We start from the raw sequence: 17,135 nt of genomic DNA, 5'->3' as shown, positions 1-17,135 counted from the left end.
GGCCTTAACACACCGGGGGGCGTTATTTTTTTTTTTTTTTAAAGTTATTTTTTTGGGGGCATTTTCCATTTTTATTGACAGGACAGTGGATAGAGTCTTGAAAGGGGGGAGAGAGAGAGTGGATGCGGAAAGGGCCACAGGCCGGATTCGAACCCGGGCCGCCGCGGTCAGGACCAAGCCTTAATACATGGACGCCCGCTCTACCAACTGAGCTAACCCAGGCGCCCCAGTGGGGGCGTTATTTTTCGTACGATTAATTCACACGTCAATGTATTATTTTACATTGTTGTTTTTTTTACTGTTCCTGTGCATTGCCTGGACAACCTGCTGCTGTAACACAATAATTAACCAATTTGGGATCAATAAAGTAAATATATCTATCTATCTATCTATCTATCGATCTATTTATCGATCTATCTATTATCTAAAAATCAATACTGAAGCAGCTGAAGACGCACACTTCAGATTTAGTTTCTCCAATAGACACTCAATACCAGCTCCAGGAAATCTAAGTCATCCGAGAAGACCCCGAACATTCCTTAAGATATATATTCTTTTCCTCGAGATGTCAGAGTCTCATTCCCTAACTTTACTTCTAATGTTTCTTAAGCCTCGAGTTCACCTCTCCAGGGAAGATTTGAATATTTAATGTGCTAGATCCCATTCTCAGCATGTATGATCTTTCTCCTACTAACCCAGTATTAGTAACGGTAAATATGATATTCATTTGGGCTCTGTGAGTTGCAGGTTTCGAATGTCCCTGAAATGTCCACAGTTTATGTTGTGAAATGACATCAGAGGGCAACAGCGCTGCAGGACGGATGTTTCAGTTTGTTGCGCTGAGGATTTGGGATAAACTCCTGCGTTTTTCTGACAGTGGGGGGGTGACGGGGCAGCCTGTTTGTGCCTCCTCGGCCTGCCTCTCTGCTTGTGTTAATGAAGGACAGCATGACCTCGCGCTCAGGCCTTGATGGGCCCGGGCAGCTCATTAGTCTTTATCTGAGTCCAGCTATGACCCAACAGCACCGTATTTACCTGCTGCTTGCTTGCTTGCAAATGTTGATGCAGTTTTTGTTCACAAGTAGCACGCAAGGTCAAACACAGATAAGGGTCAACAGATTTTTTTTCTTCAGTTAATACTGATTTTCACCAGAATTTTATGTCCCTGCAGATCCAGAAGTTTTCCTGCTGCAAAAAAACGACACAGTTTTTGCAGTTTACAGTGTAAAAAGGTCATGCTGTGCTGAAGACAGACCAGAAAGATGCTTCCGGTATTAGAAAGTGAAGAGAAAAATGCAAAGGAGCTGCTAATTATAGACCAAAATCCCCCTATAGGTAAAATTCATAAAAGCTGAGTGAAATGTGAAAAACTGAATCTGATTTCCACCCACATGTTTGTATTATTTATTGCAATATTTGTTTCAGTGGAGGCAGGACAGTCCTGTTACCAATACAACTATGGATATCTTACACTTGCATATCTCTTGCCATGTTGTGTTGTTATGATTCAATCGCCTCACACACTATACACATGAAGCCCAGCGTTTAGTCGTCACAGATGCATGTAAACCCTCGCCTGTCTGTTTCCCCCCCCCATATCTCCCCAATAATTCACACGTTTATGATCCCACTGAGAGATTACAAGGCTGCACGCAGTCGCTCATTCATCAGATTCGTCCTCCTGCAAGGACAGGACCAAGACAATGATCAGGTCCAGGACCGTCCCATCAACACCCTTTCCCCCCAACCTCCTTTTTCATCCGCTGTATGAAAACAAACTCTGCCAAACAGTACATCTCCATCAGCGTTGGTGTCACAACACACACACACAAACCCAACACAAACTGTGATGTGTTCTCCTCTGGTCCTATTTTTTGGTCAACATAAACCAGCAACCTCTCTTCTTTAGATACACAAACACGGCCATATGCATCCGCTCTCCCTTCAAGGGCATGCCTGTCCTGAGCTTTAAAGATGCAAGGAGGCGACATATAGCGAGAAAAAAACGGCATGTTAGCAGCAGTTCCGCGCTCACAAGGTCACGCACAGCCATGTTGCTGCATGCCGGTAAAAATAAAACACACAGGGTTGGGAAGAATGAGAGAGATGCCCCTACCATTTCTCCCACTGGTCCTCCATCCAACCCTCTTCTCCTTCCCCTCCCGAGTCCATACTGTAAGTGAGGAGGGCATCCACAGCTGAGAGGAGAGGAGGAGGAGGAGGAGGAGGAGGAGGATGATGAGGAGGAGGAGGAGGAGGAGAAGGAACAAGAAGGGTTAGAAAGTGAAGGAAGGAGGGAGGGTGGGAGAGAGGGGAGGAGCGAGCCGGAGGAGAGGGAGGAGGGGTGCAGCTCCTCCGGGTCGATGAAAGAAGCGTCCGACTCAGAGCCCTGCTGCTGCTGCTACTGCTGCTGCTGCTGCTACTGCTGCCGCTCATCCAGAGATAGAAGGGGGAATTATTTAAAGCAGAGGAGTTGAATCTGCCACAGGAGTAGTGTTATATAATCTACTCCTCTCTCTCTTTCTCTCTCTCTCTCTCTCTGATGTTTACTCTGTCCTGCGTGCATCAGATTTACTACGCCACTGCAGGAAAGTGCTGGTGTTTGCAGGACATCCAACGCCGCGGCAAGACCGAATAGGAAAAAACATCAGCACAAGAGGACACTCCTTTCTATCTCTCTCTCTCTCTCTCTCTCTCTCTCTCTCTCTCTCTGTCTCTCTCTCTCTGCAAAACACAGTCGTGCTCAATTATTCATGAGGCCCCATTGATCATAAGACTCCTAATTTTCCCTTCTCTCTCTTTCTCTCCATTCATCCTCTTAAAGGAAAACTCACAACTTGGCTCTTATCTTTTTGGCCCCTTATCTGTGTCAGTTTAGATAGTATTGCACTCTCCCAAAGTAATTGCAAAGGTCTGGCAACACAGCGACATTGATAAAATAAAAAGATGCCTGACAGGACATAAAACACAAGTAGTCAGAAGACCAGGTAGGTTGTAAACAAGCCAACATTTTAACCACACTATCTATACCACTTATTTTGAGGTAAAATGCAATAACTCCTCATTATGCAGGGGAATTGAAAGCTCACCACTATACGGTTAATTACGGTGGGTCAAAGTTGAACCAGGAAGTGGATCTGTAAACTGTGGCGAATGTTTACAACATACATTGTGGGGCTAACCCCAATGTTTCGTAGCTTCGACCGTTGCCATGGTGACCTCCAAATCAGTATTGGAATGCATTTATATCATTTCTATATATATATATATATATATATATATAAGTATGTAAAAATAAAGTATAAATCCCCAAATAGCCCATGAAATAAATAGTCAACATTAATTAATATGAGATATTCCCAGATGGGTATTGCTGTTTGTTTTGTTCAACATGTTCTCAATCCCAACTCGTCAAAATACCGAGGCTTGGTCAGTGGCCCTGAGCTTCAAACCGTGACGCTCTATAGGTACCCCTCTAGAGTCAGTTTTGGACGTGTCAGGGACGGCGTGTCAGTATACTCTCGATACATTCATAGTTTCTTTTCAAAATAAACTTCCAGGAAGTTAGGTTTAGGCAACAAAATCACTTAGTAATGCTTGATTGATACTACTGTGACTGTGCACCTATGTGTTCTGCGTGTTCTCGCACACACCAGGCTGACATAATACTGCAGCGGATTGCGCGTAGCATGTAATTTCTTTTTGATTTGGCCCCGCAGTTATCAAATTCTTTGTCAGGCAGTCTTTGATTTATTTGACAGACGTGATTCAATAGTTCCATATAAGTTTGGCCCAACACAACTCCATGGCTGTAAAATAAAATATGGAAGAGTTGAATGATGCTCCTGTGCCTATAATTAATAAGGTTGCTGTTGTAACGGTTGTTAGGTACTTGTTGGTAAATCCCACCTGCGACGTCCGCAGTGCCTGACGCGTGGTCAGTATAAATTTTGCATTGTAGGCTGGTCGTGGTAGTCGGTAATACTGGTTTCATTACCGTCACATCCCTAACGCATTCGGATCAGGAAAAGATTGTGGTTGACGTTAACTTGACTGACTAACGATTCACGTGACCACCAAGTGACTAAAGACTCACAAAACTAGTGGGTGCAAAACAATTCATGTGACTAACGAATGAGTAACGGGTCACGTGACTAAGGACTGACGTGATAAGTAAACGTTACTTTTAGTTTTACACGGGACACAGTGGTAACAGTGTTCTCCTGTGTGAAAGTCCTGTGTTTGTTGGATCCTTCCACCACCCATCGTAAGCAAACTATCGTGCACTTTATACTACAGTTACTGTGAGCATCTAATGATGAGACAGATGGGTTTACATTGGAGTTAGTTAAAACCCTGGTGCGTTGCATACAGATGCTAAAGGGTGCCTCTGTATCATATGCTGGGCTTTAATGAGACTGTTAAAGTTGCACTAATCAATATATTTTTCTATAATATAATATAATTATTATAATAAAATGATCAGCCAACTCCGCAGTTCAGCTTGATGGAGCATTTTACCGTCCTGTAGGTCTACCTGTCCAGCACTAAATGGAAGACAAAGTTAGTCACTAGCTTGTAAAGGGCCAGATGTTTAGATCCAGGAGTTGGAGAAGACCAAACCAGAGCTAAAACAGAGAGGATATTGGACTTACATTCATCCGGTGCACAAAAAAATGACTCTAATGTGTTGGTTACATTTACTCTCTGTCTGCTGGACATGTAAACAGGTAACTGTTTGCCACAATGTCAGCTATAACAACTTTATGACATGCCGGTGTATCGGCGGTCTGTCAACTGATGTTCCTCTGCCCCCCAGTGGCCAGAAATCAATGAATGCAGCTCAAAATAACAGCAAAAGCATTTAATTCAGCCATGCGTTCATATTTGAAACATCCATTACAACTTCACACAGGTGCACAGGCAATTGGTGCTTTATAAAACCAAATCCCAGGTTTCAAAAATTCCTTCAGAGAGGTCAAGTCCTTGTTTTTCCAGACTCTGAGCTGCCAACACACAGCCATATGGCCATACAGCACGGCCTCGGCAACTGGCCAGAACCTATGGAGCGCACACACAAACACCACCAGAAGAGCTTCGACATTTCCCCCAACACATGTAGAACAAGAAAAAATGCAATCGAACACGCAGAACGCACGCTCTGTATCTGAGAAAGAGGAGAAAGAAGAAATGATCGTGTTTGTATTGAGAGACCTAAATCAAGAAAGAGTGAGAGAGAGGTATCCCAGGATTGTGTGACGTTTAATCCCTGTTCAGCTCATCAACAGAGGGAAATTAACACTGTAATGGCCATGAGAGCCGAGGCATCAAGCTGGATTCAGCTAAAGTGTTGAAACAATTAGTTCATTTGTCCATTGGTCAAAAAAAAATAATTAAAAAATATAGTCATGGAGTCCAATATGCAACTGGAAGGTGACGCCTTAGAAACATGTGTCCTCAGATTATGACACTTTATGATTACTGAAAAAACACTACAGATTTTGAAAATAATAATTGGTTGCAGAACTAACACATTATCACTCCCAACTCGTCAAATACCGAAGCTTGGTCAGTGGCCCTCAGCTTCAAACTGTGACATAGATGGGGAACCTAAAGGTCCCCATCTATTTTGGACTCAGGGACGATACGTCAATTTCCGCTTGTCTTTCCGCGTGTCTTCTCAAAATAAACTTCCAATGTAGGTTTACTTAGGCCACAAAACTACATTGTTAGTAGGCTTTGCACAGTAGTCGGTGTTACCGGTGTTACACGGTGGTCGGGCACACACCGATTACATTACGTACCCACCGCCCCCACCGCCGTTTTGCTTTTTTTACAGAAATAAAACCCATTGGGTTAATTTTTTGCGTATCAGCGCAGTGTTATCATACATAGTCGAACGATGGACGCTACAAACTGAAAGCAAAAGTATCTGCTCCGTACATAGTCTCAGCACAGAGTTGCAGGAGTCAGCTTTCACACACGGGACGAGTAATAACTACGCTTGTTTCGCACTAAAGTCCAGAAGTTACGTAACAAAACTACGGTAAAATAACTCAACGTTGACTTGGTTTCACACGGGACACCGATAGTGGCCTCTTGGGTGAAAGTCCTGTGTTTGTTCTAACATGGTCTCATCCCAACTCGTCACATACCTCCACTTTGTCACTTGGCGTCACTTTATGTTCTGCATTAAAAACACTATAATTAGTTTTAGGAAAGAACTACGCGGTTGGGCTTAAAACTACTACGTTTGTGCAGTTCTACAGTTTCGTTTCGCTCTTTAAAACTACATCACCACACTCCCGGCGCACTTTCCTGGAGCTTTTACTGTTGCTGCGGATGGGTTTACATTGTAGTTAATGGAATGCCAGGTGCGTCTCATAATGGTGCTAAAGGGTTCGGCGGTATCGAACGCGGACGGCCGTGAGAAAGCCTCGGTATTTGACGCCCTTGGAATGACAACGGGCTGGTTTGTTTGACCCATCCAACCTCACCCTTTTCTGTTGATGCAATCTCAATACTTCCTCCATGTTTACCTCTTGTCTTAATAAAATGAGCTTAATGTGCATTTCCACGGCACAAATTTAATTTGCTGGTAAGCTACTGGCAATGTAACTTAACATTTCCTGAACAGATGGTTCACATTAATAGCCTTCCAGCAGCTGGTAGGGCATGTTTCCTCCCTTTCCTGGTCGGCTTTTAATGTGAAACATCTGCAGGAAGTGTTGAGTCTCACTAATTGCAGCTTAACACTAATTGAAAAAAAAAAGATCCACAGAAATTGGCAGCATATCTCCTAGCAAAACCGGCAACATACTTCTGCATGAATAAACAGTAGTATGTATCTTTTTCGGACACACCAAGCAGTAATTTACGTCATCACTTCTTGAGAGCCTCCTTGCCGGTTGGAGAAGTGTAACCATGGTGACCCGTGTCAACCTCACAAAACGACGGTTTGTGAGAATCAAATTCTGAATAAATTTAAAATGTATAATACGCCTAGCAAAGTTATGTCTTACACTTAAATTGAAGTGTTATTGACATTACAGAGCTGTCCGTCAACGTACGTTATGAACGTTTTTGTCCCTGCCGCATTGCATTGTGGGATATTTATGCCGCTGTAGTGTCCAGCGTTGCATACTGATATATATTACCGGAAATAGTATGCAATTTGCGTACTGTTGATTTCATACTAAGAAGGTTTCAGACATACAAAAAAATCTCACATACTGTTTTAGCGTACTAAATAGCATTTTAGTGTGGAATTTCGGACGCAACCCTGCTCCGAGGGTCCATGCTTACTGTACATGCTGTTTCCACAAATATGTCGATAAAAATGTTTATTTTCTTTTGAATTTTCTTTTTTAAAATATGCTCTGTCAATTTTATATCCCTACACAAAATGTGACTCTCTGTAACTGGGAAATTAAAATGAGAGTAGATCTGAATACTGGGAGGTGTCCTACTAAAATATGATAAAAAATATATTATATTAAGAAAATACTTGTAAAAACAAGAAAAATACGAATAAAGGCCTGTCGTTATTAGAGAGAAAGAAAGAGAGAGAGAGAGAGAGAGAGAGAGAGAGAGGACAGTATAAGCAGAGGGGAGGTGCCATCAGGTGGAACGTGCCGTGTCAGCAGAATTGAGCGACAGCAGTAAATAATGAGCGTGGGGGGGGAACTGCAACCAGAGCAATAACTGTCCACTCGGTCAGCTTCTACTGGGGGTGGAATTCAAATCAGCTCGATTTAAACGCTCTCTCTCTCTCTCTATCTCTCTCTCTCTCTCTCTCTCTCTCTCTCTGAGGATAAAACGCAGCTGAAATAACTACAAGCTAATTCTGTTGAAAAACCCTGATATCAAGCTTTTTTGTCCCCCCTCCTGAAAACATCAAAGTCCACGAAAGACGGATGCAGTGAATCAGGGAAACTAACACTTCAAAACCTGCTTAACCTCCGCCTTCTCTCTCTCTCTCTCTCTCTCTCTCTCTCTTGCTCTCTCCCCCCTTCATCACTCACATCCTTTTCACATCCCACACCCTGTGAATCCATCTGCCTGAGCAGATCTTGTCAGCAGAGTCACGTCAGTTTGGAAGCTGCAGTGAAAAGATGAAAGAAGAGAGAGAGAGAGAGCGGGTATGCCGATGAATTAGTGAGTGTAAGAGAGGGAGAGATCACAGACGCTTCTGCGCTTTCAAGTTGATCATTCAGTGATCTGTACATTTTAAAACGGTTGCCTATTAACTCTGATTTATTTTCCATTTTCTGAATATAGGAACAACAATACTAAATGCACAGTGTGTTCAAAATAACAGAAAATAAGATAAATATTGAACTGCATATGAGAGGAATACGTTTAGCCCCAAGAAGGATCTTTGGTTTCACGAGTTCCCCATTTTTTCCCCCATGATGCACCACAGAATGGACTGCAATCCTACACCGTCTTGTCTCTCTATACATGCTGTATTGCACACACATACAGATCTAAATACTGTGTTAAGAATGTGAAGGAATCTCCTGTTACGCCATCTCGTGCCACAGATGATCAATGCAGTGGAGGAAAATTTAAAGGTATAGTTCACCTAAATATATGATATGAAATATGAAAAGTCAGTACAGCTTAACGCCACTGAAATTAGCTAAACTGGTAACACTTCATGGTAATTAAGTGATAATTAGCAAGTAACCTATTTGAAATTTCTTTGGAATGACTTTATTATAAACATGATTTAATAATGATATGCTAAAATAGCATATAATGGTTCAAATAGGGCCCTTAGGCTTGAGAAGCAGGTGTGCGCTGCTCTTTATCGGAGGTGGAAGACTAAAAATAATAGAAGACGCTTCTGATTGGGTACAAATCTCACAATTGTGGGACTTATTGTCTACACAAATGTAACCTGGTAGCTAATGTAATGATTCAGGGAGTTTTTTAAGAAAATGTAAAATAAGTTATTTGATAATTATCTATTTATAGAGCAGACATGGAAATAATTCCTGGAAAAGTATTAAATAAATTACCAGCTATTGGGAAATAGCAGAATATAATTATTAAATAATGTTTATAATAAAGTAATTTTCAATACATTTTGAGGTAAATATTGGGGAATTTTGGCAGTAATTCCAAAGAAATTTCAAAAGGTAACTTGCTAATTATCACCTAATTACCATGAAATATGCGGACCTGTAAAATGAAGTGTTACCGCAAAACTACCATTTCTTGATCTCATATTAAATATTGTAGGATATCTGCACAGTACACCCAGTTTAGTAAAAATAAGAAATGGTGAAGCTGATCAGTAAAATACAGCCTGCATCACAGCCTTCTTTCGTGATTCTGTATGCTAAATTGTGTGCCATCCTTCAGTGTTTTATTCAATATCTGTGAGGAAATGATCGTCAGTGTGGATCTGTTATTCTCTGAAGGTTTGAACAGTCTCTCTCTTCATCTCCAGCATGTTCATGATAATGTTCAAAAGCAGTTTTCAGCCGACAACAGCTTTTTACAGGTGTGAACTTGAGAAATGCCACTAAAACACTATTTTTAACTCTGCTGTCATCGCTCACAGTCAGTGTGAATATCGTTAAATTCACACGCCGGCTGCTGCCGATCTGTTTGTGCCGCTGTGTGTGCATGTTCTATCAATGCTGCTTAACAGGAAAAGGTTACAGCGTCTAACAGAGTGCAATGAGTTCAATGATTAAAGTCCTCAAAGACCTCGTCTATTCAAGAATATTTTTGGATCACTTGGATGTTTGGCTTTGACACAAGAGGGAAATGTTACGCTGAGCTCCCCTTAAAGTGATAGTTTGGGTGTTTTGAAGTGGGGTTGTATGAGGTACCAACGCAGTCTCACGGCCGTTTGTGAAATAGTCGCGAAATTTAATCAATTTGACTCATGTGCATACACACAAATTTCCCTTTATTTTTTTCTTTTATTTTTTCCGTGACGCTCAGCACGAATTTCAACAACATAATTTTCGGGTGTTTTCCTACGGATGTCCAGCAATGCACGTGTTACACTCCAGTCTTTTCAAATTAAAACTACTTGGTTAGGTTTAGGAAAAGATCGCTGTTTGGGTTAAAATAACTCCAGAAGTGCTGTAATTTAAGTACGGAAGTTACGTGACAAATAAATCAACTTTGACTTATTGTGTTTTTTGACCTACCCATCCACCCCGACCGCCTCCCTACGTGGCGTTCGCCACTCTCTATTCTGACGGCAAGATAAAGCAGTTAAAGTATAGTAAATATAGCGAACACTTAAACGGATAACGTTTTTTTTTAGGTGAGTCTTTCTTTTAGGTGGATTAAATATGTTTTGTAGCTGCCCCCATCCACAGCACTGTATCGCTTTGCTCTGGTGTGGGTACTCCTGTCTGCCTCTCCAAACTGCGGGCACACGATACGTCATAAGAAGAAGAAAAACAACAGCGATATTGTCTCTCTATATATTTTTGTTATAATTTTGGAACCTCAGCACTTCTTGCTAAAAAAAAAAAAACCTCCATAGAAATCTGCTAAAACATAATAGATGTCTTTCTTTTAGATTTAACTCATCTATTATCCTTTCCGTAAAATCTATTTGTTGTTACGTTCACACTGCTGAAAACAACACAGAAATATGTTGTACTCAATCTCATATGACAACTTGTTAACTCCCTACTGACGAGTCATGAAAATTTTAGGAGCCTCTGAAATGAGGTCACTGGCATGAAAAGCAAAAGAAACCGATGACTGAATCTAGTATCTCAGTCAACGAATATCTCCACACATGGAGCTGCACAGACGGCAGCAAATCAGCGGTCTGTTCTCTAACAGCAGCAGATTGTGGAGAGACGGAGGATTCTACCACAGTGAGTGGAGGCAGGGAGGGAGACGGAGGAAAACATTCCAACATATGGCTGCTATGGGACTGGGCCAGGTTGTGGATTATCTGGCTTCCTTCTCTAGCCGAGTACAACTCTGAAACATCAATCAATACAGTTCACTATTCTGATTTAATTTGAAGCGAAAAATTTATTATTTTACTAATGTCTTTTTAGCCGCTGATATAATTTCGTATAGTTTTTTTTTATTGCTTTTATAATCAATTTTTTTTTATTGTCTTATTTTGAATTTTGCATTTTTATTTATTGTTTGGCCTTGTACGTTGGAGAAGTATTTACTAGGGCTGTCAATTGATTAAAATAATTAATCGCCAATAATCGCATGATTGTCGGTAGTTAATTGCGATTAATCGCAAATTAATCGCACATTTTTTATCTGATCCAAATGTAGCGTAAAGGAACAGTGTGTAGGATCTAGCGGTATCTAGCGGTGAAGTGTGGAGATTACAACCAACTGAAGCCTCTCCCGTATCCCAGGTGTGTTGGAGAGCTACGGTGGCCGACGTGAAAACACTACACTAGAGCCATCTGGAGCAGAGCCAGTGCGTAGAGTGTGTGTTTGTACGTGGCAAGTGAGTGGTGAAGCAAGAGAGAGAGAGAGAGCGTCGGCGATGGGAGCAAGTAAAATTGTCGGCATTTAAAAGTTTAAAAAGTATGTTTTTTTCCATGCTACTCCAAGAGGAGGACCCGCTCACTATGTAGATATAAATGGCTCATTTTAAGGTAACGAAAACACAACGACTCTTATTATCAGGTGATTATACACTAAAGAAAAACATACTTATCATAGATCCCCCTAATTGTTACACACTCCTTTAAAGGGAGATTTGTCAATATTTAATATTCTCATCAACATGGGAGTGGACAAATATGTTTGATTTATGCACATGTGTGCAAATATTTAACAATTAACAACACAAAACTATGACAAATATTGTCCAGAAACCCTCACAGGTACTGCTTTTAGTATAAAAAAATATGTTCAAATCATAACATGGTAAACTGCATCCCAACAGGCAACAACAGCTGTCAGTGTGTCAGTGTGCTGACTTGACTATGACTTGCCCCCAAACTGCATGTGATTATCATAAAGTGGGCATGTCTGTAAAGGGGAGACTCGTGGGTACCCATAGAACCCATTTACATTCACATATCTTGAGGTCAGAGGTCAAGGGACCCCTTTGAAAATGGCCATGACAGTTTGTCCTCGCCAAAATTTAGCGTTATTTAGCCTCTTTCCCGACAACTAGTATGACATGGTTGGTACCAATGGATTCTTTAGGTTTTCTAGTTTCATATGATGCCAGTATCTTCACTCTAGCTTTAAACACATTATTATCACATTGACTTTGGCAGCCTTAGTATTTACATAAATAAATTAAAAGTTTGACTTGCAGCTAATCATTTACAATATTAATGAATGTGATTAAATAGCCCTAGCTGTTTACTGTTTAGTGTCTTTTATTTAAACGCTTTAGTTTACATGTGGATCATAGATGTGTCTTAAGTTGGTGTTAAATTGCTCATGCTACTGAGACTGTACTGCTTCTATTGTTTGTTTTCTCCTGATGGTTTGATGTTTTTTTTTTTCTGTCTAACTTTGAGACGCTTCAAAAAAAAAAAAAAAATTATAATCATAGTTTTTTCTGTCAGACAAATCAAACACCGCTGGAGCGACTCTGATGCCACTGCGATGAAGAAAGATGCTTGTGGATCGGAGTGTTTGCAGCTCAGCTAATAAGACAGGGACAGACTGAGTCTGAGGGTGGTGGGGGGGTGGGAGGGGGGTGTTGCTGTCTCACTGGGGTATATTGATCACAGGCCTCCATCTACTCAACCATGCTACTGAAGAATCACAGCTTCTCCTCAGGCAACATTGTATGAGTCTCTGTGTGTGTGTGTGTGTGTGTGTGTGTGTGTGTGTGTGTGTGTGTGTGTGTGTGTGTGTGTGTGTGTGTGTGTGCGTGCGTGCGTGCGTGCGTGCGTGCGTGCGTGCGTGCGTGCGTGCGTGCGTGCGTGCGTGTGTGTGACACACAGTGTAAAAGCACGTCAACAGCATGCAGCTAATCCCTCGCCCGGCTCAGCTCTCCAACATGTTGATCTGACCCCTGTTGAATTAGCTCCTACTGATCACCTACCTGATGATGAACTCTGGGCCGTCTCTCTTTACTAAAGCTCTTGAAGCAACACTATTTTCATTATCGACCGACCTATTAATTATGTTCCTACGCAACTCATTACTAATTAATAATGTGCACTAAAATGCCCATCACAACAAGTTCCCAGAGCACACAGTCATTCTTCTCTCAGTCTGGACAACAGTCCAAGAAGCAAAACAGATTTACATTAGACTAATATGAAACAGGTAAAAGCATAAACTATAATCAGACAATGTTTGATATTTTACTGAATAAATTACTTAACAGGAACTGGTTGTGAAAATAGTCATGAGTTAATTCTGTGGCAGGGAATGGGGACTATGAACTGTATATGAAGTAAATTATAAAAGCATTAATTTATTAGACAAAATATGAAATTTCTATTGTACAAAAAAGATAGAACAGCAGCCAGGACATTTTTTTTGTTTGTTTGTTTTGTTTCCAAACATTCAGGTTTAAGTTGCCATTTTAAAAAAAAAAGAAAAACAAAGGAACTGCAGTTTTGGCTATGATAGTAGGCCTATTATAAAATAATTATTGCACCAGATTACAACAGCCTAATCGGCTGTTTCCATGTGAATAAAGTTTATTGTAAATAGGCCAAATCCAAACAAAACACCCCATATCAGAAAAAATAGACTGATGATATACTACAGTACTAGGTTGCTGTAAACTAACATATGAGTTGAGTATGAGTCCTGTACACACAATATGAGTTCCTCTAATAACTTGTAGTGATAGGAGATTAATATGCTGGTAGTGTACTGTTAATCACATAATTATTGTGCACTATAAACACAAGTCACAACTATATGATGTCACAACAACAAGACTGTACTTTTGTGACAAATCAAGCTCACAAATGTTTTGAAACTCTTCTTCAGTAAAAGCATATTGATGTAAGGAAGAAACTGGCTACCATAAAGCAGGCAATATAAAAAAATATATTTGAAGCAGCAACTCGTAAACAGGCTGCACATCAGTTCTTACAGGGATTCCTGTTTTGGAGCATCTATAACCAGAAAGTATGCGACATATTTCAGATGTCTCTGGTTGTGTTAGATGCAGGGAGAACACATCAGCTCAGTCTGGATCCTCCGGAGAGCAGACACGCCCAAACACTAAAACATGCGGCTCAACAACACATTGCGACTTCCATCCGCAGAGCTGAGCGGTGCCAGACGCAGCTGCAGCGGCTCCTCAGCAGCAGCAGCAGCATCAGCAGCTCCGGAGCTCTGCGGAGCCGCGCTGGAGCTTCATGCAGCCCAGCCTCTAACCTGCCGGCGGGAGAGCAACCCGCCCCGGGGCGCTTCTTACCTGAAGCTGGCCGGGGAGTTCACCTGGATGTTGCGGTCAGACGGCGGGCTGGCTTTCCTCTTCTCTCGGTCCGCCATGCCGTCCCGTTATCCTGATTGGTCCATTGGCTGCGCGCTGTGCGGCCGCGCGGCAGAGACACCTGAGAGGTCCGGCGATGCTGCGATACGGTGCTGCCTTCGCGGGCTGTGGGGAAAATAGCAACTCAGCTCAACTGTGCAAGAGTGACTAAATAATATTGGTAACTTTTGCAGGATTTGGAAGATGTGTTGTTTTTTTTAGTCCCCCTCGCATGTAATGTATTGGTCCATTTTTTAAAACAGCTCAGATGTTTTGATTAGCCTACAATAAAAAGACGAATAAATTAGAAATACATACATAAATAAATTAATCAATGAATTAATTAATGAATAAATAAATAAATGATAAAATGGTTAAACATTGCTAAAAGAGCGAAGTAGTCTCTGATATTCATCTTCTATATATTCACTTAGTCCCATATGCATATAGCCCTATGTACATAACCTCTCTGTGTATAGATACATATAAGATACAATATAACTCCCCCTGTATATCATTTATTCTTTATAATACTCTTATACAATATTTGTTATACAATATCTCATCAGTATGCAACTTATAGTTAAGCTCTTATTCATCAGAATATAACACATGTCTATCCTTTGCACCTTAACTACAATCTGTATATATGTACTGATATGCCTATGTAAATACCCCACATATATCCTCATTTGTATTGTCTTAATCAGCACTTTACTAGTTTGCACTCTGGTTAGATGCAAAACTACATTTTGTTGTAATTGTACCTGTACTATGTGCAATGACAATAAAGTTGAATCATCTGTTCAGCAGCAGATCATGTGTACAAATGTTTAAATGGCAAAGCAATAGGTTATTTACAATGTTTGAATGTTAAGACCAGCATAAAGACAGCATAGTTTAAGTAGAAATACAAAATACACTCATCATGTTAGCTGTGCCTTGTTATTTATAAGGTCTCTGGCTAATAACACTTATCCCAAATAACTGTAATTCAACCATTTAATTGAATTTTATCTTCTTAACGGAGACATGGCTTAGAACTGAATTATTCAACTCCCGTATAGACTCAATGGTAGGGAAGGTGGACTTGCAGTTGTCTATAAAACAGATTTAAACTGTACCTCATCTTAGTGGAGAAACCTCCCAGCTTTGAAGTACTAAGGCGCTATAGAAATAAAGTTTATTATTAAAGGTTAGGCCTATATACAGGGACACAATTCAGTCAAAATTCATAAATGGTTCGTTTGGATTTAAATCATTTCACTGTGTGGGGTCACAAGATGACATGAGATACTGCACACTAAAGGAAAAAGAAAGAGGATGTGGAAATGGGTTAATGTATTTAGTATTTTTTCTACTATTTGTATAATGAGTAATATCTCAATTAAATCTGCATTGTAATGTGGCGAGGACTGTGTCTTTGTTGTTATCATGATTGTGTTATAAAGTTATAAAAACTTGTGTTTTTATCCTATGATGCTTCACTTTTATGCATAACACACCTTGTTTGTACTGCCTGCTATTTATAGTTGCTTGAATTGTATTTATCTTTTTCTTTTTATGTATGTATATAAACTGGAAAAACAAAGTTCGGAAACTTGTGTTAGGTCGATTATTTCTCTGTTATTACAATGCTAATTGGCATTGTATTTTACATCGTTGGAAAGCCTGTTTATTTACCTTTGCAATGATGTGCAACTTGTAAGGATCATGCATTTGTGGGATGAGCAGCACAGCTGATTATGTGGGTAGCGCCCAAGAAAAATTTGCCAAAATGCTCTGTCAATGGTAAACAGTGTATTCTCCTGTTGGTATTGACTCTTGTTTTGAGTTGTTTGGTGGATTGGATGATTGAACTCTCTATCAGTAACAAGGAACAAACAAGACATTTTGGCAATTTTTATACTTTATTCATGTAATACACCGTCAGGAGCCTCAGTGGCGGTGGAAGATCCATACGCAGCCACAACAGCCTGGCACCTCCTCCTCATGCTGGTCACCAACCTGGTCACACGTTGCTGTGGGATGGCGTTCCATTCCTCAACCAGGATTCGTTGCAGGTCAGCCAACGAGGTTGTGTTGGTCACTCTAACACGTACAGCACGCCCAAGCTGATCCCACAAGTGTTGAATTGGGTTGAGGTCTGGACTCTTGGCAGGCCGTTCCATTCTCTCTACTCCCACATTGTGGAGGTAGTCTGTGATAACCCTGGCTCTGTGGGGGTGAGCATTGTTTCTTGGAGGATGAAGTTAGGTGCCAGACTGTGGAGATATGGGATCGCCACTGGCTGCAGAATCTCATCCTGATATCTCACTGCATTGAGATGGCCTTCAATGATGACAAGCCTTGTTTTGCCAGTCAGGGAGATGCAGCCCCACATCGTGACACTGCCCCCACCAAAAGCTGTTACTCCATCGGTTCAACAATCAGCATAGCGTTCTCCACGTCGTCTCCATACTTTGACCCTGCCATCCAACTTTGGCAGACAGAACCTGGACTCATCACTGAACATGACATTCCCCCACATGTTCAGGTTCCATTGTCTGTGTTGTCGACACCAGCGCAAATGGGCCTGACGGTGAAGGGCAGTCATTGCAGGCTTCCTGGTAGCCTTATGAGAATACACTGTTTACCATTGGCAGAGCATTTTGGCAAATTTTTCTTGGGCGCTACCCACATAATCAGCTGTGCTGCTCATCCCACA

At 41.1% G+C, this 17,135-nt stretch overlaps 1 protein-coding gene across 2 annotated transcripts in view; it reads right to left on the bottom strand.

Moving 5' to 3' along the window:
• mapk8ip1b (mitogen-activated protein kinase 8 interacting protein 1b) overlaps positions 1 to 14,563 on the bottom strand; it is an 80,609-nt gene extending 66,046 nt beyond the window's left edge. The window contains exon 1 of one of the 2 annotated variants that reach the window (XM_037750370.1): positions 14,372 to 14,563. In XM_037750370.1, coding sequence (XP_037606298.1) covers positions 14,372 to 14,448 — 77 coding nt within the window. In that variant the 5' untranslated portion in view covers positions 14,449 to 14,563. Of the gene's footprint in view, positions 1 to 2,116; positions 2,595 to 14,371 lie in introns of those variants that run through there. The other variant, XM_037750366.1, reaches the window with a different exon arrangement.
• Between the last annotated feature and the right edge of the window lie 2,572 nt (positions 14,564 to 17,135).

This window comes from Sebastes umbrosus, chromosome 2, assembly GCF_015220745.1.
Source record: "Sebastes umbrosus isolate fSebUmb1 chromosome 2, fSebUmb1.pri, whole genome shotgun sequence".
Taxonomy (NCBI): Eukaryota; Metazoa; Chordata; class Actinopteri; order Perciformes; family Sebastidae; genus Sebastes; species Sebastes umbrosus.
Note: the sequence above shows the minus strand (reverse complement) of the source record. Positions and strands in the feature narration are given on the sequence as shown.